Raw genomic sequence first — 26,750 nt, forward strand, 5'->3', positions numbered from 1 at the left:
TTTATCGCTAGGATAACATTTATTATTAATCTTTACATACACACCTTCACTGTTACAATCTAGTTAGAGAAATGACAAAATTAAAATATTATAAATAATTACTCAGTTAACGTTTTCAATAAGTCACAGGAACTAACTCCTACACATTTGGCAACATGGCTTTGACATCAAAGTGTACTAATAAAGCTGACCAATATATCGAAGGTAATGAACAGGTTGAAATAGACCATGTTTTTTATATATTTCTCTTCAAAGGAGGACACTGTAGAATCTAATGAATACTGCGACCTCCAACTGTCATCTTTTTTTTACATAAAAATACATAAAAAACTTGGCAACTGTTCAACTTATTCTTTAATTTCGTACAAGTAAAGCTAACAAGCATCGTAACCAAACATGAATCACAACCAAATCAATCCAGGCTCGTAGTAGCTTTTTAATTATAACATACACCTCAGTACAAGATCCATCAAATATTTTTCTGGGATAAGCTATAGATTTTTGGTCCACGTTCTAAGATATTATCTAAACTCTGCTTTACACTTTGAAGAAACTAAAATCTTTTTTGTTTTAATGATTCATATAATGATCTGTTTTGAAACATTTATAGTAAGTACATCAGTTACTAGCCACCAAATAGATTCCAATACCTTAACAAGTGATTGTGTAAGTGGTTCATCTTTCTTATTAGAAGAGAAAATTAATTGATTGTTGTATCAAACGACAGTTAAAACTTAGCACAGGCAACTGTTGCACATCTGATGTTAACTAACAACTGCACCAAGATTCGAGTTCTTTAAAATCACTAACGAAATGCATGTATAGTAAGGTCCTCACAGAAACAATCTAATAAAAACCAAACGCTTTTTCTATCATAGCTTAAATAACAGACATATAATTTATAAAACTAAACTTAATATTGCAATAATAGCAATCTAACATATACACGCAAGAGAATCAGACAACATCTGTTTACACTTACAGAACATACTGTGAAATATACATAAGTGGTATGAGGTTCATTACGGCACACAAAGTACAACAGAACTTGTAACGATGGTCAAAATGCTGTACAAGTTCCAAAGTTAACTCATAGTTACAGATTAAACTGTTCCCCCGTTCTGTACAGTTTCCACAACACATTACAAGATACAACCCACATACTAAGACAGACTGAGAAATTGTTTTCCACTGCATTAAGCAGAAAACACTACAGATACCAAAAGAAATGGAAGATTTTTAACTGAAATTCACATAAAAAAACTTGTTATAATTATTACAACTACATAAAGTTAAAAGATAATGTTACGACAAAGATGGCAATTTTTATGTCCATTTTGTCTTGTACTTAAACACCTATGGTAGAAGAGACTGACAGTGATACCGTGAGCAAATAAAAAGTAGCTCTGACGTATGGTAGCCTCTTGCTTGCAAATAATGGCACACACCACGAAGTAATCTATAACAAAAACTCACCAATGGCAACATAAAGTTGTATCTACATTACTGTACCTAAACTTAATGATTAGAATATTCCGTGTACTTTTAAACTACATGTTCTAAATACATTGTTTTTTTACAAAACACTGCAACACTTGTTAAAAAGTTTAGTTGGAAGGTTTGTGATCAAACTGTAGAACAGCCTCTTGTGAAACATAATAATCTAGCATGTTTGGATATTAATTCACATACAAAATTGAGTCAAATGTTACACAAATATCTTTCTCTACCAGAACACGATTACAGACCTCCATTAATTTATGATCTATTGCTTTAGGCAATATTATAAGAAGAGAACTGAAACCTTAAAAGATGAAAAAATTCTATACAAATCAACTCAACACAGTACTAGGTATTTTAAAACACCCACAAAGACCAATCCTGTGAAATTCTCTACTATGACAGTTGGGAAGACATCCACTTAAGTATAACAAGTGAAACACCCAAAAAACTTTGATTTCAAGGGAAAGATTTTGTTAAAATATCCTTCAAAATAAAGGTTAATAATTAATACTTAGGCTTAGGTGATCATACAGGTGAAAAATCATAGATTTTGTTAAAATATCTTTCAAAACAAAAGTTACTAATTAATATTTAGGCTTAGTTGATCATATAGGCTATAAATCACGAAAATGATTGATATCGCAAAAACATTTTCATACAATACATTTATTTTTATTAATATAATGGAAGAATATCAGAGTTACTAGAGTCTAAAAAATACATGTACAAATCTGGTTGTGCCATTTAATCACCGGAGGAACAACAACGAAACTGTGTTTTAAGTCTTCCTGCTCTTTACGGATAAACCAATTTAATTTCAGCTTTATTTTATTCTACACATTTAATAAATGAAACAATAAATAATTAATTTAGCATAGAAACGGAAGCAGTTAACATTTTTTTTTAAGTTCTAATATTTGAACCACACAAATGTGATGTGTCAAAATCACACTATTCTAGAACTATCACAATAAATTTCAGAAACACTAAAACCTGAAACAGAAGTACTGTCAAACTCCAGACTAAGCACAGATAACCTCAACTAGTGTAATAGGTGTAACAAGTATTACCGTCTATGCATTATGTGTATCCAAATGCCTATTTATTTGCAGAAAGTGCCAATATGCCTTTTCAAACTGAATCCTAAACAAGACAGTAAATGAAATCTCATCCTTGGAACTAAGAAACGACGACACAAATTTCAAATCCCTCGACAATTTATCATTTCACTCATTTCCATAAAACCCTGAATGTAACATTAATTAAACATTTAAGACACACACTGAAAAAAGTCCTATCTGCAAAATACATTGTCTGAGATAATTGTTTTTAGACACTGATTATAAAAACAAACCTGTTAAAAACTTGAACAAGACAGGCTTTACATTAAAGGTTGTGTAAGTGTACGTGTCAGCTTTATTCTATATTTTTTACATTACTGTGAAAAGGGTGCCAACACAGGTGCTGGTTTTCCTAGCACACCTCTTAGTTTGTGTTTATGTTGTTCCTTGGCTAATGAATAAATAAACTTCATTATAGTTGTTTTTTTTCTAAGTTTTTTTTTCAAAACAAAATGTGTGTAAGACACACACACAGTAGATACATTGGTCATTCTGAAACAAGTAACACCCGATACCCGACTTATTTAGTCTCGATTCCTTAAGGCTCTTTATTCTAATGGTTTCTTTTACTGAATCTTCTATAACTTTTGTCTAGGATAAGGACAATTTTTCTTCTGTTCTCTACAAAATTTCCTAGTGTTAAATTTAGACTCAAAAACACCAGTGAAATTCTTAAAATCTCTATAAGTTAATGAAAAAAAATCTGTCACAATTTTCAAAGGAACATTTTTTAGCAGAAACTGATAACTGTGCACAAATATTGTTCTTTGTTACAACTTACAAATTTCTTTTACAAAGGAAGCTAGTTCAACTTTCTGTTTAACAGTCATATAGAATTACAACCATTATCTACACAGTTGATCAGAGACCATCATATATAAAATTAAAATGACAGCTATCTTATATTTACACTAATTTAAAACAAACTCCATTTATTTTCACCCAGTAAAATTGCTAAAATCCATCTTTAACTTGATCGCTGGAGCCTGGGAGGAATTTACTTTTTGACTTGAAGGGATGGTGGAAGGTTCTCGGCTTCCAACGTGAATCAGAGAACCCTTTCGTATGGCGTTTTCAAGCCTCCCTCTCAGCTGTGGAGCTTGAGTCATGATGGAGCGGAAGTCCTGGGGGTACTGAGGGCCCACTTTGATTAGCTGTTGTAAAGCATGGTCATGTAACTTCTTCCTGTTGTGCGATGCCCCCTGTTGTAGTGTTGGCTCTATCAAAAGGTTGACTACCAGGGGGATATACAGACTCAACACGTGGATTTCTGCCAGTAAACAACAGTGACTCTAAATTTAAATGCCCAACAGCAAAGTGTATAAAAAAACTGAAATATTACTTTGAAATAGCTTTATTAGAAAAATCATAAACAAAAAAATAATGAACAAAAATTGAACTAAAACCAGTTGTTTTTTTTTAAATACCTTTTCTCCGGCAAATCTCAACACACATATAATAATCTCCAAGAAAGTTTGGCAACACAGCAGACAGCAAGGGTTTTCACATGTACTGCAGGTCATGTTATGCACAAGTGCTGTTTCAAACATTTTCTGATTTCTTTCACTACTCAGATTTTTTATATATTATCAGGGCTTATCAGAAAGACTTGAAAATAAATGAAATGGATCTCTGTTTATTACAACGTCACTTACAAGCAGCACTAACAGCTATTTCTACTGACAAACTCACACATGAGCCATAAGAAAAACTTTCCAAATAAGTTACATTATCATATTAAAATATAACAGTAAAACTAGTGCTACATACAAATTAAAGCCTAGTGATCCACATGAGCCTATTATGACACATTTTTATGTAACTTAGTGCTTAGTTGACCAGAATATGAAGCAAATTATTTATGCTTTGGCTCAGAATATTTATCAGAAAGTCAGTCTTTTTTTTGCAATGTTTATTATTGTAAGTTGTTTTTGGCTGTACTTGTGCTGCAGTGGTTATTATAAATTATGGTAACACTGAATACCAAACATTTAATGTTTCATTTATAAAGAATTTTCTTGTGTTACTTTTTTTCAGAACTATTTAGGATTTTAATAAATTAACATCCACGTTTACACTAAGAGAAAGCAAAAGAAAATATGTTATATGAACTAAATTACATCTGCCAAATCTAATGCCAATACAGGCCTTTTGCCTATTACTAGGACTCATCAGCCTGACCAGAATACAGTAAACAAAGAAGTGGTCTGAGTACTGTTTATGTATATCATTACATTCCATAAACATTAACTTTCACGGAAGTTAATTACAATTTAAATCAGTAAGGTAGTTCAAATCAGATAATATTCATTCACTATAGAATCTAAGAGGTAAACCAGAGTGTAGCATTTTAAGAATATAATGAAGGTAAAAACATTGGATACTGCAACAAGAAAAACTCCTGTGATACGTTATGTAACCATTTAAAAACTTTCGAAAACCAGATGATTTGTACTTATAAACTGATGTTTTGTTAAATTACTTGAAGGCTAGAATCCATAAAATTATTGGACATGGCAGAATAAACACAAGAACTCCACGAACTAACTGATCTAGAGGGTGGAATATACAAACCAAGCGTTCTATTAACAGACAGAAGTTAAACCCACAATAAATTTTAATATCCAATAAAAAAGCTGGAAGTGAGATCATTCCTTCTTCTTGGTTACTTTAACAACATCTCACAAAACAATGGAGAAGCACATCATTACTATTTGGAAAAACTCATCAGAATCCAGAAGTGAGAACACACACTTACCTGTGTTTACTTACTTATGAACACTTTATCAATTTACGAAGCACTTACTTTTATCAGAAGAAGCAAGAGTAACCAATGTGTCCAGGCAGTTCAGACATTCTGTGGCTAGACTAAACTGGCGGTCAGTAACAGTAGACTGTGTTGTCAAGTCAGCGGTCAGCTGCACAAGTATTTCCACAACTCGTGGTGCAAGAGCATGGATGTATGGAGTAGCTATACTTCGATCAGGGTGTTGAAACATGGAACGGAGAGTCTGAACACATTTAAGTTGTACCTACGAGCAATCAAACAACATTGTATAAAACATTTTTCTAAATATCCTAAACAACTGAAAAATAATAATGAAAAAAGTAGGGACAATTACTGAATCGAGTAAAAGCTACACATACCAGTATTAGTTAGATGTACCAGTAAAAGTTATGTATACCAGCAATAAATACATATATCGGTAATAGTTACACATACCAGTAATATACACATATACCAGTAAGGTTTATATCATACCCTCTGAAAAAGGTACTGCATAAAACATATTACCATAAGTTTAAAGATCAGCATTTTAAAAAAACAAACATACATACCTACATATATATATGAAATACTTTGACAATGCACAGTGATATGTAACTCTAGCTAGAACACAAAGTTTTTATGGTAGTATCACAAGTCATATTTCAGAGTAATTTAACTTTATAGTAAATTAATTCAGATTTACAAAATCTGTACCCAGAGCCATACCACAAGTAGTCCAAACAGTGCAATTACACTGGGTGACAACTCACAGGGGAATGTCAATTGGCTAACAAAGTGAACTAATGGGTTAGATGTTAAATGTCACACAAGGAATCGACAAACATTGGTAACAGCACTGTCTGTACCAAAGAAAATAGCTGACTTTGTTAATGCTAGCAATTTGGTTTATGTATTATTTAATTCATTGGCAGTACGTAGCCATTCTTTAAAACAGAGTACCAGGTCTCCATCGAGCTGCAGTGCTTGTTTAAAAAGGTTGATACATGGAAACTGAAGATTTGGTGTTGACACAACTTCTCCAGGAGCTGACAGGATGAAAACTGCCACAGCCAACAACATGGAAATTTCATCTGGCTTACTATCTTCACAACCTAAAAAACAAAAGAGATTATAACTAATAACGAACATTGTTGTTTGTTACTGAAATCCAGTTTCTAGTAGTCTGCAGACCAGAGCTTATAGAACCTGGGTTTTGATACTCGTAGTGGGAAAAGCACAGATAATCCATAGTGCAGCTATGTGCTTAACTACAGACAAGCAAAGAAATTTCTAAAGATGGAACAAATTGTGAATTGATAGTATTGGGAGCCAGTGCAGATAAAATAAAATTGTGTGATAAAGTGTTTTTTTTTTATAGGACAGGAGGAAAGAGTTAAATATGCTTAAATGGAAAGAATGGTATAACTTAATTATTTTAACAGTTTAGCTTTATTTACACAATAACTGTTCAGACCAAAAGGAAGCAAGAGATGGTTGTAGTAATAAAATCAGTTATAGTAGGAAACAATACATGACCAGTTATCACAAAATATGTTCACAACAAATTTAGGCCTACACTTTAAAATGGGGAAGAAAATTCTAAAAAAACTATAAAAGTTTGTTCTGTGTAGATGAGGTTCTTTCAAGTTACTCAGAATAACAGTTGTAGCACTGTTTCATTTCCCTTTGTGAATCACACTGACTGACTGTTACAAAATGATAAAATATCAATTCTACAACATTTTTAAATTTTTATACAAATGATGCATTTGTAAACCCGACCATCAGGTTAGAAAAACTCAAACATGTTTGATTTTCTAAGATAAAATTGGAACAGGTAAAGTAATATTATTTTCTGTTACAAATTTTTAATACTGTGGCTTATTCGAGCTTTCTATTCACATAAAAATAAACCTAGTAAAGGCTGAAATTTTAAAATATTTATCCTTATAGAAGTGGTCAAGACTCACATTTAACAGAAAATTATTTTGGAATAGATGTACAAGAGTATTATTTGACCACAGAATACTGATAAAATTTTTCTTGAAATAGATTTCATAATTTCAATATCATTTAATATTTAATTAATACACATAACATGATAACAACTGTACATGTATATCCAACTTAAGAGAAATGAAAAAAGCACAGCCAACTACATCTTCAACAACTGACATTGTTACAATGTAAGCAACCACAAGAATACTTGTACTCCTTAAACTAAAGAAAATCAAAATAAAAAGCCTGCAAGTGCTACAAATCAAAACCAAAACCAAAGTCAAACGACCACCATACACACTTGTCTTACTAAGATCCAAAATCCGAGCTAAAGCACTTTGGAGCAAAGAGAGCCACTCCGAAGCACACAGTTTGTTCCTTGTGAAAGGTGAGGTGCAGAGAGATTTTAGACTTTGCAACGTGGTGCTCACTGTAGGCAAAGCCACCACTAACCCTCTGTCTTCAGTGGTCTGGACAGCTGTTTCTTTTAATACCCCTGTTGTCAAGTACAGAATGGTTGGGAGGACGGTGGTGCTGCCTGGAAGTTGAAAGAATTTTCCATGATATTAGAGTCATATCAATTTTTCATTTGATTTGAAAAAAAAATTTCAAAAGAAAAAAAACAAACAACTTAAACATTAAACAACCTAATGTACAAAATCTCAAGGTGATGCCTTACTTTCATATTTCCAATATCAATACAGTGCCGTACACCTACCTTTGGGTGAACAAAGGTTTGGAAGTTCAGACATAACACTCAGGGTAGCAGCAATTAACTTTGAAGATTCTTCTGTCAACTTTTTGGATCGTGTAGCTGCTTGAATGCCAAAAGTACCCGTGCTATTGGCCAGTGCAGGACTAATATGAGGAAGCTGCCTGACTAACAAACACAAACACACCTCGAGCAATGCAAACACTACTGACTGTCCTGGTACTATGTCACCAGTTTCACCACCTTCTCCAAGTGCAGCTAATGCCGTGTCAACATCCTCCAGTTCTTGATTAGCAGGGGCAAGCTCTATTGTAATTTTTAGTAGAAAACAAACATCACAGTTTTCAGTTTGTAAACTCATTATAACTAACACATACACTTTAGTTTTTCGTAACATTACTTCCTAAGATAGAAATATCTTCATTATAGTTAAATGAGCTCTGTAAACTATTCATCAATAAATCAAGTTTTTTTAACATATTATTTTAATATAAACCTTTTAATTTCCTCTTCTTATGAGAACGAATGTCGTCATGTCTCGCTTCAAGCACAAGATGAGCAATTTCCATCACAATCAGCTGGCATCGAGGAGCTTCTCGTGTAAGCAAAATTCTAAAGAAAAAACACACATACTATGACAACCATGCATCAATTTTTAATTTAAGAATGGCAACTGATTAAAAAAACAAAACTATTCAAGTTTTGAGTGAAAATGACAACCTAAGTAATTTCATCTCTCTGAGAACCACAAAATGTTTAATGTACGAGCATTTCTTACTTGAGCATCCTTTGTTTGAATGTCACAAGTTCAACTGAAAATTTCTTTAAGATACACTAAAGCAAGCTTACAAATGAACAAATTACAGACCTGTGTAAAACATTACACAGTTCAATGCACAACTGAGTATCCTGACCAAGAAGGCTTTTTGGTAATGGATGTTTCAAAAGCAGCTCCATTGGTTGTAAACATACAAGAACACATTCTAGACTTTCTGATGATCGAGGACTACATAAAGCCTCCATACAGATACCTAAAAAAAGCAGAAAGACACTGTATATACAACATATAATTAAAACCTGAAAATATTTCAGATTCTGATTCATTTTTTTTGTTAACTGTATAAAATATCTGGTAACAGCAAAAGTAGTTCCCACAGTATATATTCCCAAATTTTGGACTTTTTTTACAGTTACAAAAAAGTATTTTGATGTAACTTTATAGAATCCACATTTTAAAATTACTTACAACCTGTTTTCAAAGAAATTAGTTTGATTAATACATTAAAATGTGTATTACACCTACACAGTTGTGTAATACTACTTTTAGTTGTCACCATGTAACGACATCACAACTTTCTAATTATTGATTTAGTGTTTCTTTATACTGTATATCTTAAGCAAGGATAATGTTAATAATAAATTGTGCTTGAATACAAAAATATTCACATATTAAATAATCAACTCAAGATCATTTGTTATAATCTGCAAAATTCCAATAATTCATTATATGAATCTATACACTGCACAGTAATGTGAAATTTACACATACCAAAATGTTTTAAAATGTGGTTCATAGAACGGTTGAGTTTTTCAAGTACAAACTTTTAACTCATAGCTCCGTCACTTACTGACTGATTTCAGATATAATTACAGGTTTGGACTCAGAAAATCCAACCCTTTTGATTGATGTATTAGAACACACCTAAGGTGTCAAAGGTTAATTTATTCTAATCCTGCATAAAAGAATTTCAATTTTAGGGTAAGGCAGTAGAGATCTTGATGAATAATATAATCTAAACAGGTACAGCGGAGCGCCATTAAGCCGCGAAATCGCTTAAGCCGCTGAAACAAGTCTTGTCCCAAAATTTTTGATGTATTAAATCTACTACCTGGCTTTTTAAAGTTTCTCACACTCTCCTTGTCTTTATAACTTCAAGGGGATATTTAAAAAGGATTTGCTTTAATTTGGGAAATAAATAAAATATATTACAATAGAAATCGACCGTTAATCTACCTTATCCGCTCTCTATGTCAGCTTTATGAAGGCCGCCATTGTTACCGAATCACACCTCTTCATACATTAAAGTTAATCTGCGGTAAAACCATGAAAAAAGTCATCAATAATTAAAGTATTATTTTTAATTCGATAATCCGATATTTTTTATGGAATTGTATAAATATTGCCCACAAACCCAATAGAAATCACTTCAGTTTCTGAATTAATAATGAGCATATCATATTGAAATGGCGGCCCACATGTAACACGGGAAGACGAAATTTTACAGGGAAAAGCGAACCATCGCAATGCATTGGTTGTTTGTGTTAAAACGGCACTTGTCAATTGTATCTGAATAGTCTATACATTAATATTATAATGATCATGCAATGGCCCAGATGAGGCTCCTCAGTGGAGCTGTTGGCAACTTCGGCTTTTCAGTCACAAAGGTTTAAGCCTTGGTTAAGCAGGTTGACCCTCCAAATACCACGGCTTAACAGCGCTCCACTGTATATGGGTGTACTCCACACTTGGTATTGTTGGCACATAAAAATAAGGAAAACAGCTCATGTTAATTTACTATAATTCTGCCTAACAGAATTTCAATGTCATATTTACTGATAATTATATCATTTTATAAGACAAACAACATATACACCAAATTTTCAATCAAAATGTAACTACAACAAACAATAGACTTTCAAATCTCTCACATTGTAAAGCATTTATTAGATTTCATGTAGTAAATATCTTAAAACTGTCAACCTAATAATCACTACTCCTATCTTTATAAAACCTAAATTTAATGAAATCTTACTTTTGAGAAATTACACATTGAACAACAAATTATAATTACAACATCAAGAAAAATGTATTTACCAATATCAAATAACACCTCTATATTAAGTATTATTCATTAAAAATCATTATCTTTCAAAACATTTACCACTGTTGGTAAAGGTACATAATCTAGGTGTGGAATTTATTTTCTTGGCTTTATGTGGAAAGTAGATCATGTGTCCTTTGATGTCACTGAGGAAGTAGCAACAGGTAAAACTGAAATGGTTGTGAAACTCACAAACAGAAGAAAATAAATACAGTAAAGAGTTTCAGAATCCCTCTGTGGCATACTCAAAAACCCTGCAAAGTTGTCATGGTGATAAAAGTCCAGAATTTAGATAATGTTTGTCACAAGTTGCTTTAAAGAACAGATAACATGTAATTCAATTTAGTTCTGTACAGAATACAGCTGAAGATTAGGTTCAAATACATCAACTCTACACCTGTTACATCATCTGTCAGAGACCTCTCAGGTGGAAGTATTGAAAAACGTGTCCCAGTAGATCATATTAAATTTACTACATGTAAAACTGTGAGAAATTTAAGCTTCACAGAAATAAAGAAATAAAAAAGTCTGTACTAATTCATTCACTATTATATCTTACAAACTCGTACCAACTTGTTACTTTAATATTTAAAACTTACCCTATTTATTGATGTCTAGATTAAGAACTGATCACCATTCCAATCACTTAATCAAACCTGTGTTTACAGGTCCAGAACTTAGTAGAATTAATGTTGTATCTATGTCTAGCTTTCTAACATTCATTGTTTACTAACCAAAGAGCAGATGAAATCTCTCAGAATTTGGATTTGAAATAACTTTGTTCAAAGGGTTTCCTGGAGGTCCAGACATTGTTCCACTAGTATTTGCATCTTGTTCAAATTCCTGTTCAAGGCTTTCAAAGCCTCCTGTGCAAAGCCAAAGAGCTGCAGCATGAAGGATGGGTGGCCAGGCCTTTCGATAATACTGTCGAGCAGAATCCATTGTATCAGGAGTGTAAAACGCCCCTCCATCGTGGGGTAACTGACTGGAAAACTCTGTTTAAAAAACAACAACAAGGGGATAAACTACAAGTTACTGAAGACTATCTTTGTTTAACGTTAAACCACATTACCAGAAAACGAAGTGTTGTAATCTGCAGATGAACCTACTACTCTAATTGAATTGTATTCTCAATTATTTAATTTTTAGTTATTGAATTTAGGATAAAAAATTAAAATTATAAAGAACTTCAATTATAAAAATTTGGGACAAAACCAAACAAAAAAAAACATCAATAAGTCTCATTGAAAAACTTCAGTAAAATACAGCAAATCATTCATATCTTACACTTACAGGGTATATTAAAAAATATCCTGTTTATTGTTATTTCTTTTTTTAGAATTTTAATGCAAAGCTATACAAGCTACTCACACATACTCATCCTTAAGTTTGAACTAGTGTTACAATATCCAATTCATGGCCTATTTTTATCTCATGAAATAGTAGGATATGACTGATTTTTCTAGTGCACCAATACTCCTACATCTTGAAAGCAGATTTTTATAGAATGGTCCATGGAAACCTTAAACCTTCTAATACATAGTCTAAGCCACACCCTGTTCCACAGGAAACCTCACCTGCTGGAAGTGAGAGTAATGCATGGTCCTTCAGAGCAGCAAGCCAGTGTTTACTCAAGGATACAAGTTCAGGTGTTACGAGCTTTAAAAGACTTTCTTGTCCACAACTGCCATCTTCGTCATCATGACGATCCTCTTGGGATGATGGCACATTACTTATTTGTTTTTCCTGCTCCATAGCAACAACAAAAACCTACACAAAAAAACAAAACATAAAAACCCTGAACAGACATACGTTATAATTTGTGAAACTCACCTGCGACTTGGTCAATGAACTGTTATAGTTAATTATAAAGACTGTAAAAACATACATTTTGAAGATGGTTTAACTGTTTGCACTTCATATAATTTTAAGTCATTTTGTATTTCATTATGTTATTGTGCTTGAAACTTTAGAAAACTGGTGTACCATTAAAACAAATTATCCATGAAAAGTTACTTATAATCCTTCCTCTTATTCCAAAATTCAGAACCATACCATTCTGTTTAGAAAAACTGACAATATATCTTATTTAACAAGAATAAAATGATGGCTTATATCATTTTCTTCACACATTTCAAGAAACCAGTCCAAGGATGAAAAATGAAACCAACAACAAGGTATCCAAATATTTTTTTCTTCTTAAGTGCTTTCAACAAAAAGATAACTGTTACAATATATATAGATGAATGGAGTAAAACCAAAGATTCCAACCAGGTAACTGGTTAGAGAATCAGTACAACACTGAGTACAAAACAAGGGATACAATTTTTTATCAGTTAAGATGACATAATACACATATTTTTAACAGAAGAGAAAATCAAATAAACAAAATCAAAGAACAAATTACACAGTTGTGTGTGAAACTTCAAATAAAGATCAATTATTTACACTGCAACTAAAGGTTCAGAAAGTGTTTGCTGTTTGTTTAAAATAGGCTTCGTTTGAAGGATTTGAAGCACCTTATTCATTCATAGCATAATAAATATTACTTTTAGGTTTACCAATTACTTTTAATTTATTATTTTTTTAATGTCATGCAAAGCTACTCGAGGGCTATCTGCACTAGCCATTCCTAATATAGGAGTGTAAGACTAGAGGAAAGGCAAGAGGTTAGTCATCACCACCCACCACCAGCTCTTGGGCCACTCTTTTAACAATGAATAGTGGGATTGACCATCACATTATAATGCCTCCACAGCTAAACTGGCGAGCATATTTCTTGCAATGGGGATTTGAACTTGTGGCCCTCAGATTATGAAACAAATGCCTTAACCACCTGGCCATGCCGAACCTACTTTGAAGATGCCAGTGGTGGGGGTCACACCACATTCATTCAATTAACTCTTTCATTACAGGATTGGACCCAGAGATAGACATCCTAACCTTTTTGTGCTTGCTTGTTATAGTTTTCATGATATAGTTTTTAAATTATTACACGTATTTCAGATTATTAGTAGACATCTAATGGCTTTCGTACACAAAACACAGACTCCTTTTTAAAATTTGGTTTTAAGATTTCTTAAGTAATGCCTTTTTTTGTTTTGAATGTTTACTATCTAACATGCAAAGTTATTTTCATTTTAAGACTAAAAATACTTTTATGCATCCAAAAATTTTCAAATTTCAAAATCTTTATATCCTTCACATAATAACACTATGTAACAAAATGTCTACCTTTTCATGTTCCTGGACAGAAAGTGTTATTTCACAATTGCTTATGCTTAAAGTAAATGGAAAAAACTTATTTTACTCTTCAAACTTTGCTTTTGTGACCTGGGAGCTTATAACGAAAACATGATTGGAGAGTATATTTGGGGTCTGATACGTGAAAGTGATTTACATTACAGTTGCAAATCTCAAAAAACTACTCACTTCTTAACATTTTTGTATAACTTTAGTATAAATACATGTAAATCTTGATTCATATGTTGTTTTATTCAGACTTTATGTGAATGAAAATGTACAAATTTGCCCAGTTTACATAGAAAACAGGTTAATTTTTCTAAATTTCATTATCCAGGTCACAAAAGCAAAGTTTGAAGGGAATAATGGCCATTTTCTGTACCTTTACAATAAAAGCAATTAAAAAATAACACATACTATCCAGGACAAAATTTGTGTTACATAATGCAATATAACGATACACTGTGTAGCATTATTTGGTCGTGGCTGAAACCAGTCGGAAAAACCAGTGTTTGTTTGTTTTTAATTTGGCTAATCTTATTTCAATTATGCTGTTGTGGAGACTCGTGTTTCAAGTTGAACATTGTTACTTAGTGAGAGGATCACATCAGGTAGTCGCCTACTCGAGTAACTATCTAATCACAGTGGAGAAAGTTGTAAGGTAAAATATCAATATTTATGAACATTTACAATCATAGCATCATTGTATCAAAAACAGATTTGTCTGAACCATTAAAAAAAAAAAAAAGTTTAGATGAAGTTGTTTTGTTGTGTTTGTGTGTATAATGGACACTTTGGATACTTGTTTGAAGGCTAAAGATTTATTAGTTATTGCCTAACTCACTTGCTGTTGAATCACAAAAGCCACTTAACACAGTTTCTTAAAAATAGTCACCGAGTAAATTAAATATAGCGAGAATCAAAACCTTGAACTAGTCAAGAAAGCAAAATTCTAAGACAAATTTCTAAGGGGTTTATTTACAGGCAATACACACCTGTTGAACTACACAGAGATCAAAATAAAAATGTTTTTAGAATCACTACTTTTTACTTAAACTGGGAAATTTCGTAAGGAAATGCACTTGGTACCCTCTTTGCTCCAATGTTGTTCTCTGCTCTCCAAGAAAAAGTCAACACAAAGTAGAGAATAATTTTAAATTTGTTGCTACTTTGTACAAAACTCAAATGATAATTTTGGATTATGTAAGATGTCACAGTTATGTAGGAATTACTGCAGACCAAAGGATAAAAATATCCTTCAGTGACAGAAAACTATACTTTCAAGATTTTGTGCCCAAAGTGGCAGTGTATATAAAATTATATCTTTATTACTGTATTCCTATGTTAAGCCTGTTAATGTCAACCAGTAAAAACCATCCTATAATATTTAATCGAAAAGAATAAACTGAAGATTTAATGCAACAAGTGGAAAAACAGTATGAGACTAAATTGTATAGTGTTTGCAAAGTATATTATCAGACAGCATCTAATAGTTGGCAAAAGAATAAAATACAATGCTGAAAAACATGGTCACATTACAAAAATAATAGATGTAACACACAGAAGTACTTCTGTCTTCTGAAATAAAATCATTCTGTTTACCTCAGACCATGCTTTCAGTATTGCCAGTTTTTCTAAAGTAGAAGCACTTTCGTTGTACAGGTGAGAGCTGGTGCCTTTATGTAGCTTGTTCAGAGAAGACACCAACAACTGGTGAACTCGTCGAAGGTCATTCAAATCCCGTGCTACACCGCTTCCAATCCAGGCACTACACACCTGAAACAAGTACAAATGACTCCAGTCTAAAAAAGGTCAGTCCATTTAACACTGTAAATTCAAGTTAGATAGCTAACACACTGGATAACCTACAAAAGTTGTAATATTTTCAAAATTAGACCCAAAACTCGAGCACTTTTGAATAGTTGACTATTCTTCTTCAAGAGAATAAAGGGTTATGTTTAATTTGCAATGAGAATAGTCAACTACTTGGAAGCACTTGAGTTTCAGGTCTTGTTTTGAAAACATCTAACACTGTAAACAGCTTTCTGGAAAACTCTACAAAAACCCTAAAAAGATAATATATAAAAACATAAAAACTTCACAACTTTTAATATTTTCATTTAGATACGACTTGAACCAAAATTTCAACACTTACAACAGTTTTCATGAACAGTAAATGAGAGAACTGAAGATATTTTCATTGAAGAAAATCAAAGTCAAACCAACACACGTGACTTCTTCCATGTAATGTATCTGTTAGGAGAAATAACAGTAACATATCCAACACAACAAGGTAAGTAGCATCATACACACACAGACCTTAAGATATACGTACCTCTTAGTAGTAGCCACAGGCTAATGTATCCTACACAAGGTAAGCAATATTACACACACACACACACCTTCAGGTAAACATACCTTTAGTAGTAGCCACAGGTTAATGTATCCTACACAACAAGGTAAGCAGCATTATACACACCTATGGGTATATGTACCTGTTATTAGTAGCCACAGGTTAATGTATCCTACATAATAAGGTAAGCAGCATTATATACACCTTCAGGTATACAATGTAAAACTAATTACTCACCTGACAAGCCATAGCAGTAACATGAGAAGGTGTTTCTGGTGAGAATGCTGGGCGAAGAGCAGCTCCAACCTATAATAAAAAACGTTACATCTTAAGATACACAACTACAAGAACTATCAATACATTTCTTAATGAATGCTCACTGTTTTCAAATTCCTTTACATCAACAAAACATTTAAGAGCCATAGTTAAAACTCTATTTAAAATACAGATGTTCAATAATCAGTAACAAGTTTATTTATTTGTTCTTCCTGGTGATAAATATTTTTTTTTTCCATCACGTTTGTTCAATTTGAAATTTTTAAAAATAACCATACAATTTACAAGCTTAAATTTATATCGATACCAATTTAACTTTGACACAAACTTTTTAGTGCACATTTCTAATTAATTTAACTATTAAATAACACTTGTCCTTTAGTATACACTACTCCAAGGTGACAATGTGTGAAGCTGGATATTACAAGATTGATTAGTTGTGTTAGGTGCAGGTATGTTTAGTCATGATCTTATGATTAATCTGATGCATTACTTGATCAACTCCATAAATATTAGGTTTCTCTTGTGCCATTTTTATCTCCCTACTGTTCAGTCCTACAATTACACAGTAATCATTAAATCATATTGCTTCTCTGAAGTTACACCTGGAGTCATTCAGTGACCATTCTACAGTCTGAGGAAGAATTACATAGAAGTTACACCTGGAGTCATTCAGTGACCATTCTACAGTCTGAGGAAGAATTACATAGAAGTTACACCTGGAGTCATTCAGTGACCATTCTACATTCTGAGGAAGAATTACATAGAAGTTTATGAACAAATTTGTCAGTTTTTCAGTAATACAGAATCTCTCATAGTTTTTGAAAACAAGTTATATACCATCATTCAGTTCTAGTTTTATTAGCAGTATTTATTAAAAACATATATATCCTGCATTATTCATCTGTTGACTTGTTCTTAAGCAAAGTTACATGATAAGCTCTGTGTCGTGCCTACCACAGTTTTTAGCACAAGTCTGCAGAGACATTGTTGAGCTATAGGTTTATTAACTTAATATATGGATTTAGGTCTAATCTAAATCTCTTACACTTCCCAAACCTCATCACATTATTTAAAATATGGCTAGAAACAATGACAGTAACAAGGGTGCCCCAATTTATGAATCAATGCATTTTAAATAGAAAAATTTTTATGACACTGCATACTTATTAAACTAGTATATTAAATTAGTTAGATTAATTACTGAATTAATTTGTATTGCTAAGCTATGTAAGTAGCATGCTTTGATCACAAGGTAATGATAATCAAATGTAATTCAACCAGATAATTAGATGTTTAATATTGTGACTAATTCTATACTCAATAGAATAGCTAATTTCTTGTTAGACACGATATCACATGACCTTACCTGAGCTTGATACTGCTCCAAAATTACATGACCTGGAAATTCTGGTTCAGGGACTTTGGAAAACTTGTCAATAATCAACTACAAAAACACAAGTTAAAAACAGAATTTTACCAGCAAAGAAATCAGATATAAAGAGTACATCATCTAGGGAATACAGTATATTTTTTTGCAGAAATCCAATCCAAAATCTCCTCTTAGTTTGGTTTGTTTTGAATTTCGCCCAAAACTACAAGAGGGACATCTGTGCTAGCCGTCCCTAATTTAGCAGTGTAAGATTAGGGAGAAGGCAGTCAGTCATCACCACCCACTGCCAACTTTTGGGCTACTCTTTTGCCAATGAATAATGGGATTGACCATTACATTATATGCCCCCACAGCTGAAAGGGCGAGCATGTTTGGTTGTGACAGGGATTTGAACCAGCAATGCTTGAATCACTAGTCGAATGCCTTATTCACCTGGCCATGCCAGGCCTAAAATCTCCTCTTTATAACAATTCAATGTTTGTCTTATAAGTGTATTTAACTGGGTAATAAAGAAATGAAGCTTCTGTAAATAAAAGCACAAGTGAATAATATTTGTCAGCCTTAAGAATTAAATATTATAAAAGGACTTTGAATAAATCTTCAGTTTGATATTAAAAAAACAACTCAAAATGATGCAAAAACAATCTTAGCTACCCTCCAGATAACTTAGTACTAACAGTAGTGAGACAAGAGCTAATAGATACGAAGGTTTGAAAGTTTACCAACACTCTTCTTGATGTTAATGTTCTCCAAATTTAAACTTTCCAAAATTATTCTTGTCATAATTCTAAACCTTAGATGTAACTTTAATACATAAAACAATATAGTTCTTTTCCCTTAAAAACCTGAAAGAACTTAACTTATGGTCTATTCCATAAAGACTAATCTGAGAAACTTACAGGGTATCCAAAACTGTCATCTGTATTTCAGATGGCTGGCATGGGTATTAACCACTTTTACTAATAAAGCAGAGAACAACGTCTCTATCTTCCAAGGTCATCTTTAGGTTAACAAAGTGGGTTTCTTGTCGACCTCTTTGTTAACCTGAAAATGATCCCGGAAGGTCAAAACGTTGTTCTCTGCTTTATTAGTAAAAGTATTAATACCCATGCCAGCCATTCTGAGATATATTTTTTCTTAAAGTGAGTTTCTTGTCATCAAGAAAAACTAGCCTGTAACAAGAGCCATTTTAGTCTGAGACTTGTTAGTTGTAAATATTAATATACAAATAGCATACCTGCAATGTTCTTAACCCTTCCAATCTCAAAGGGTCACTTTCGGATGTGGCTGCCATAAATGCCATCCTAATAAGGTCAGACAGATGTAGAACCAAAAAATCCTCTAACGGGGAGAAAAAATATTTTCATACAAACTTTAATATATAACCTATATTGAAAATACCATCCAAACAATACTGAAACTTTAAAAATGTATAAATTAGGTTCAAATACAATAGAAACAAAAACAAACCCCTTAATTATTAAATGTTCAGATGTGTCAAATCTGATTAAGATTTCAGGTCAGTTTTTTCTTATTTCATCTTTAAAATGAAATATTTTATATGTGATATCTGTATGAATTCTCAGCTTTATATATTCAAAAAGATTTCAATTTTTTTTAAGAAATAATTAGAAATGCTTACCTAAGTTGTATATTTTAATCACTGATTTTTAATGTCTTCTTAAATTCTTTTAAAGCTTTCCAATAAATTTTATTTAATGAAGGTACAAATTGTGTTGACTCAAAAACATCCCACACAGTTTAAATATTCTAATTTATCACTGACTTAAAATAACTCTACCATACACAAAATCATAGCCAATACTTTTAATTGCTAATTATAAGGATTCCATTTTTTTTCGGACATTTTCTTTATCCCTTCAATCGTTTATTTACACCAGATAAATCCTGGTGTAAGTGAAAAGCTTTATCAGCATTGGATAAGTAGTATGGGTGACTTGTAATTACATAATCTTCTCTGTTTTCACTCAAGTTCTTAGAAGCAAATTTTAGTTTTCTAAGTGTCATTTAGTAAGTACAACAACTCTTATTGAGGATATACCTTTATGTACATTTCATTATAAATTCTATTTTTGTGTTATTTATTAAGTACAACAACTATTCTATTTTTAACTTTAACTTCGTATAATAAATGTTAGTCATCTAAGAGTTTTTTACTAATTAATATAGCTCTTACATTTATATCTTTATGTGAATTCCAAACAACAAATGTTATAAAAAAGTTTCTAAGATTAATTTACTAAGCAAAAAAAAGTTTTCTATTTATGATATCCTTTATGTGAATTTCACACATCAAATAGTTTTCTGAGGTCTAGGTTTTCTAAGACTAACTTAATAAGTAAAACATTTCTATTTATGATACACTTTTCTGTGAATTTCACATAAAGTGTTAGTTTTCTGAGTATCATTTACAAATTAAAACAGCTCTTCTATTTATAACTTTGTGAATTTCCCAGAACAAACATTAGCTTTCTAAGTTTATTTGATCCAGTTATAATAAAAACAACTGATCATTAGCTTAAATTTTAATTGTAACAGCAAATAGTAATTTGGGATTCATTTTCCTCCATCACCTAAATTCAGTACCTTTAGGTTTAATCAGTTTCTGTTCTCTTGCCATAGCTAAGTCAAAATGAGCTCGATTGCCATCACACGCTTCAATAATCCTCCTCAGAGAAATGGCAGAAAACACTCTAGTGGGCCAACGAGGAGAGACAAAAGGGTGTGATACTGGCTCCTCTGAAGATTTAAATCTTTCCTCATCATCTACATCTGCTTCATCATCTCCTAATTCTTTCTCAGATTCTTTCTGAGATGACATGCTGGATGAACTAGAATCTTAAACCAGAAAAAAAAATTGAGCCATTAAGATTTATAAAAACCAGTAAGCTAAAACTTAGTCCTTCAGCAAACAAGTTAAATACGGACACAAAAGTGAGACTACAGTATAATACATCATATTAATATTAAACTTTATGAAATAGATCTTTCACTGCACATCATTACCGTAAAATATTTCCATTTGAATTCAGGTGAACACAGGACATAAGATGTATTGCAAAACAAAGGTACACTGTACTGTTTGTTCTTTACATGAATATATATATAATGATAAAATCTCAATAATTTAATTATTCTAGTATAAAACTGAGATAAATACACAAAAAAGATGGTAAGTTACTTAGTTTCTAATTGGAGTGGCTACTTGTATACAATTATCATAAGCCATGAAACATGTAAAACAACTTGACAAACAAGCCTACCAGCAGCAGTAAGGACATCTTTACATAAACTCAACCACTGAGCTAGGTTCTCCTTTGCCAGTGCTTGCAACATGCTGGTAAGTGTGTCCTTGATGTGACCTACTAGCCTCAGGTCATTCTCTACATCCAACATGGCAAAGAGTACACCAGGTAGCCCTGTCTCTCCTATTGCAGGAATGCTGATATTAGAGTTGTAGCCAGACGAAGTGCCACCTGATTCTCTAGCCCAGGAAAGAGCATGTTCACATACTTCCTTCGCCTCTCTCTGGGACAGCTGTCTCAGGCAGGCCACTGCTGCTCTTCTTAACAGAAGATGAGAAGAATACAACACACACTGGTTGAAAAAAAGAAAAAAGAGAATTTCAGGGGTACAATACATTTTAGTACAAGTTACATCTTTGTTAAGATATGTTTAGAAAGTTATAAACCATGACAGATAAATTTTATAACAAACCTAGATATCTTTTAAGCATTAACAAATGTTATAAATCCTCCAATCAATTATGTTACAACTCTATACACTTTGCATAATGAGACAGCTGATGAATTCTACTTTGTAATCTCAGTTTCCATACCATAACTTTTAAACATATCTTTTAAGCATTAACAAATGTTATAAATCCTCCAACCAATTATGTTACAACTCTATACACTTTGCACAATTAGACAGCTAATGAATTCCACTTTGTAATCTCTGTTTCCATACCATAACTTTTAAGCATATCTCTTAAGCATTAACAAATGTTATAAATCCTTCAACCAATTATGTTACAACTCTATACACTTTGCACAATGAGACAGCTAATGAATTCCACTTTGTAATCTCTGTTTCCATACCATAACTTTTAATATGTTTTCGTATCTTCACAAAACTTGGAAAGTTTTCAGTAAATATTAAATTTTTTATAGACAAAACTAACAAGAACAACCAGACAATTGTTTTTGCTAAAGATTTTCTGTAGATATATGGAGTTACAGTATTGGCAGATCCAAGCAAAACATTATTTTCATGTTAGTATTAAAATTTTTTTTCTACCTTTGAAAATTATCAGATTTCATTTGTGCAAGTTCTATAACCTCCTGTATGAATATCAAAACTTTTTTCTAGTAAAACTTTAAGTGCTACCTGTTATTTTCTCTACTCTGACTCTAAATGAACTCAGTCAACAACACCCCACCTTTTCTTTCCAGAATGATTAAAGATTGCAACATAAACCTACATTTATTCATTCTAAACATTTTCATCTGTTTATACTTAACTGTTTTTTGCACTTTTACTAATAATCCTGCCACACAAGTTGTAACTCACATAACAAATCTTACCTTATTCAATATCATTATGCATGAGCTGCTCACAAACATACTTCATGAAGAGTTTTTATTATTATTTACTATCTTACCTAACCTAATAGATTTCTAACTTTTTATTAATAAATAAAGAATATACAATACAATTAAAAAATATTGCACATACATTTGTCTTAATGTTTCTTTGCCGTTGGTTGCCAATAACATTTAAGCCTACTTATTATACTAATGGTATTAGTACAGAAACTAATTTTTATTTACTTGAATAATGCACCTAAGAATACATAATAATAACAAACACAAAGAAAACAAAGTTCAAGTTTACTTCTTAAAATGTAAATAATGTAATACACTGTACCTCTCATAAGTTATAATCATATTTTCAAAACAGATTTACATCTCATCTTTTGCTACAGGCTTAGTCTCTAGAACTGATCTCGTAACCATTTTGTGTTTGATACTACAAATGTTAATACATTAAGTATATCTGCATGAAATTTTGCAGATTATCGGTAAATGCTATGTCTTTCTTCATATGCAAAATATTGTTTTCCTCATGCCTTTCTTCTTTTCACATGTTGTCTTTCCACCATAAAAACTAATTTTCAAATTTAACATGGGTAATTATTATAATGTTCAGATAGTTATCAAATGTTTTAAAGAAATCTCTATTTTATCTGTTATTTGTTACTAATAAATTTCTGTACAGGTTCGGTCAATTTGACCAATCTCGTAAACACCATAAAAAATTAGAAAATAGATGTAAATTACAAGTTTTTCATTCTAGAATGACTATAAATTATAACATAAAAGTTTAGTCTAAATAGCTAAAACCTCACATTATACATTTACATATATTTATTGTTTTTATTATACTGTCCTTTCAGCTATACATGGCTAACAATACAGAAGTTACAATGATGCATCCCATGCATAATCATGTTACATATCCAATAATATAAAACTGACATTTAACCTTTATGAAGTGACCCGTCTTGGATGTGTTTTAGTCAACCAGTATTTTGTAAAATATATACTACTTTTATTTCTATTTATATACAAGTTCTCAAACTGATTTTTGTTAAAATATAAAACACTACACAAATGAGGATTGAAAACAATTACCTTTTTAGTCATAAATTTTGTACTTGTTTCCTGTAATTTGTTAGTCTTATCAATGTTGCACATGGAGGGTGTAAAACAAAACATGTTTAAGGTTCTATCTACATATTTTGAATTTTAAAAAAATCAAATTACTGTATCAATACCACAGAATTTTGCTATAATTTATCAAGCTTAGTAACTAAGCTGTAATTGGGGCAAAAAAGATTGATTTTACAAGCTCACTAACATCTTACCTTACTGCTTGGAATATCATGCTTGCATAAACAATTTGCAGAGGATGAGGAAACCACAATAAGATGTTTTTAACTTTTGATTGATTAAATACACGTCAGTGAGCAAATAGGTGTACGTAAGCAAAAGGTGGGCAAGTGCACCTTGATTGATTCATTAGATATATTAATATTTCAAAAAATAGAAAATACAAGAGGTTATATTCTAAATTGTCAATATTAGTAATCTAAGTGTCTGATTCATAAGAAACTACATACTTTGTATTTGGACATCAAATGTATAATTTGAACCAATGCTGCATTCAACATACCACACTACACACAAAAATTTATGTTCAAGATTTTTTTTAATATTTACTTTTAAATTAAGAAATTCATTAATGCATAATAGTAAAATATGAATTATAATCTACAATATGAATTGAAACTTATTGACATTCCTTCATAAAATAATAGTCCAATAACATTTTTAATGCGAGTCTACAAACACAATGACATGGTCTTTGACTAGAGACCATAGGAAGACATGTCAGCAGAGTTAATTATTAAAATGATAAAAAACAATAATACCAACTGTACTCACACAAAGGGTAGGTACAAGGGTTGACAGATTAACGTGACGTGGAGCAAACATGTGTAACTGCTGAAGGCAAGAAATGGCTTCAGCATGGACTAGGGAATCACCATGATCTTGCATTATGGCACAAGCTACCAAAAAGGAAGAACGGGCAGTACTGATGGAGTTTGTGTTTCCTGAAAAATAAAGATAGGCAACTTTTTTGTATCCATGTTATTTAGAATGTTTTCATTTCAGAAAGAAGCAAGAAAATTACTACTTCACTGTCAGGTTCTTACAGAGCAGCATTCTTTACAGTAGTTATCTGTGACTTGTTGATGACAAATTTCAACAATAAACAGCCAGCACACAATCAACTGAGTTTAAAATAATATATTCCAAACAAGTCAAACATATGTACAAAAAAATTGTTATGCTATGGGTTGTCACAGTTGAATACAGACTTAATTAATTGTCTTTTTTGTCAAAACCCACACAGATGAGTTCAATTTCTTTAGAACAATCTTTGAAAAGTCAAATTATTCTACTTTATATCTGTTACTACAATAAAGACTGTAAAACACTTTAGCAATTATCTGTTACAAATAAAGTGACGCACAGTCTAAATTCACTTTTACTTTCATTGCCTGTGTGAGGCCTACAACTTTTTACAAACTACAAGATGTTATGATGTAACAATAGTCAAAGAACTGAGAAACATTCCAAATATTTGAGTATTGATACATCAATTCACAACAACTGAACTACAGAACCAATGATTTATAAACAGTCACATAACCAAACCTGTAATTAGTTATTGCTTCTAGTGATACTAAGTTTAATATTTGTACTTTAAAACTATCTAAATTATAATTGTATATTAACTTTAAATGAAACAGTTGTGTTTATCTAGCATTCACCAAATTAAAATGTGAATATAGTGTACTTTATTCTCCATAATATAAATGTAAAAAAAAACAACAAAAGATCATTGTAATTATTCTCTAACAATTGTGCTTATTGTTTGTGAAAAAAAGCATAAAATAATGATATATACATGGACTTGTAATTCTTATCAGGTGAAATAACTTACTACTAACTCAGAGCCAATGTAATCAGTAATTTTGCAATTACTCAGGTAATCGGATAGCATTTTCATGAACAGATTATTTCACAATATAATGTAGCCAAAATACTATTTTCATGCATAACATACATAATGGGTATTGAACCATCTGTCTCATTTATGCCTTCTGCTAATTTATAAACATAACAACATTAAAGAGTAGATGCCCTGGTGGTTATGATACAGAATTGTTATATAGTTTAAATATAACGTACACGTGCTATAAACAACAAGTGATCACAGTAGTGGCAGTGTCAACAAATACAACCTAAATCTCAGTGAAAGATCAGAGAATGTAATTCACTGTTTCATACTACCAAGTACCTCATTACCTTAAATGTCGTGCAACAAGCACTTAAACCTGTAAAACAGTGGTCCACGAAGGACAGAGGGTCCTCCAGATGGTCCAAATACATATCACATCAAAAGCAGTGCCATTCTTCCCATATATTATGATGAGTTTTTTTGAGTGGTAAGCAAAAAAGGGTGTGGTAGAACCAGGAGATGGTTTACATGGTCATTTGCTTTATCATAGATATCCACGAATGAAAATGTTTGGAAACCACGGACTCAAAACAGTATGTTCCCATGTACAATCTTATTAAAAAATTAGCAAAAAAAGGAGGTTTAATACCATGTTGTAGTGAAGTGGTAGTTCATGCCTATAGTGCTTTTCCATGTGGCCATATCTACAACCCGATCCAAAAATACATCAATCTGGTTAAATCAGAAGAGAGAGAACCAAAATCTAAATAAAGCTATTATTTGTGCTATCCTTAATAGTGTAAATACCTTTCTAATATAGCAAGAGAATACAATTTGTTGCTCAGTTGTAAACCAAATCAGAGCTTTAAATCTAATAAATGTAAA

The 26,750-nt window shown here is 31.8% G+C and overlaps 1 protein-coding gene across 15 annotated transcripts in view; it reads right to left on the bottom strand.

Moving 5' to 3' along the window:
* Positions 1 to 26,750, bottom strand: part of LOC143231153 (HEAT repeat-containing protein 5B) — an 82,003-nt gene continuing 55,253 nt past the window's right edge. For 12 of the 15 annotated variants that reach the window (XM_076465802.1, XM_076465805.1, XM_076465800.1 and 9 more), the window contains 16 exons: positions 24,782 to 24,951; positions 21,536 to 21,869; positions 20,859 to 21,110; positions 19,489 to 19,592; positions 18,228 to 18,305; positions 16,820 to 16,888; positions 15,832 to 16,005; positions 12,564 to 12,756; positions 11,721 to 11,981; positions 8,973 to 9,135; positions 8,601 to 8,716; positions 8,111 to 8,410; positions 7,694 to 7,930; positions 6,355 to 6,506; positions 5,431 to 5,656; positions 1 to 3,894 (listed from right to left, as the gene is read on the bottom strand). In XM_076465802.1, coding sequence (XP_076321917.1) covers positions 3,563 to 3,894; positions 5,431 to 5,656; positions 6,355 to 6,506; positions 7,694 to 7,930; positions 8,111 to 8,410; positions 8,601 to 8,716; positions 8,973 to 9,135; positions 11,721 to 11,981; positions 12,564 to 12,756; positions 15,832 to 16,005; positions 16,820 to 16,888; positions 18,228 to 18,305; positions 19,489 to 19,592; positions 20,859 to 21,110; positions 21,536 to 21,869; positions 24,782 to 24,951 — 3,161 coding nt within the window. In that variant the 3' untranslated portion in view covers positions 1 to 3,562. Of the gene's footprint in view, positions 3,895 to 5,430; positions 5,657 to 6,354; positions 6,507 to 7,693; positions 7,931 to 8,110; positions 8,411 to 8,600; positions 8,717 to 8,972; positions 10,630 to 11,720; positions 11,982 to 12,563; positions 12,757 to 15,831; positions 16,006 to 16,819; positions 16,889 to 18,227; positions 18,306 to 19,488; positions 19,593 to 20,858; positions 21,111 to 21,535; positions 21,870 to 24,781; positions 24,952 to 26,750 lie in introns of those variants that run through there. The other 3 variants (XM_076465797.1, XR_013016797.1, XM_076465810.1) reach the window with 3 other exon arrangements.

The sequence above is a fragment of the Tachypleus tridentatus genome, chromosome 10 (assembly GCF_004210375.1).
Source record: "Tachypleus tridentatus isolate NWPU-2018 chromosome 10, ASM421037v1, whole genome shotgun sequence".
In the NCBI taxonomy this organism is placed as follows: domain Eukaryota; kingdom Metazoa; phylum Arthropoda; class Merostomata; order Xiphosura; family Limulidae; genus Tachypleus; species Tachypleus tridentatus.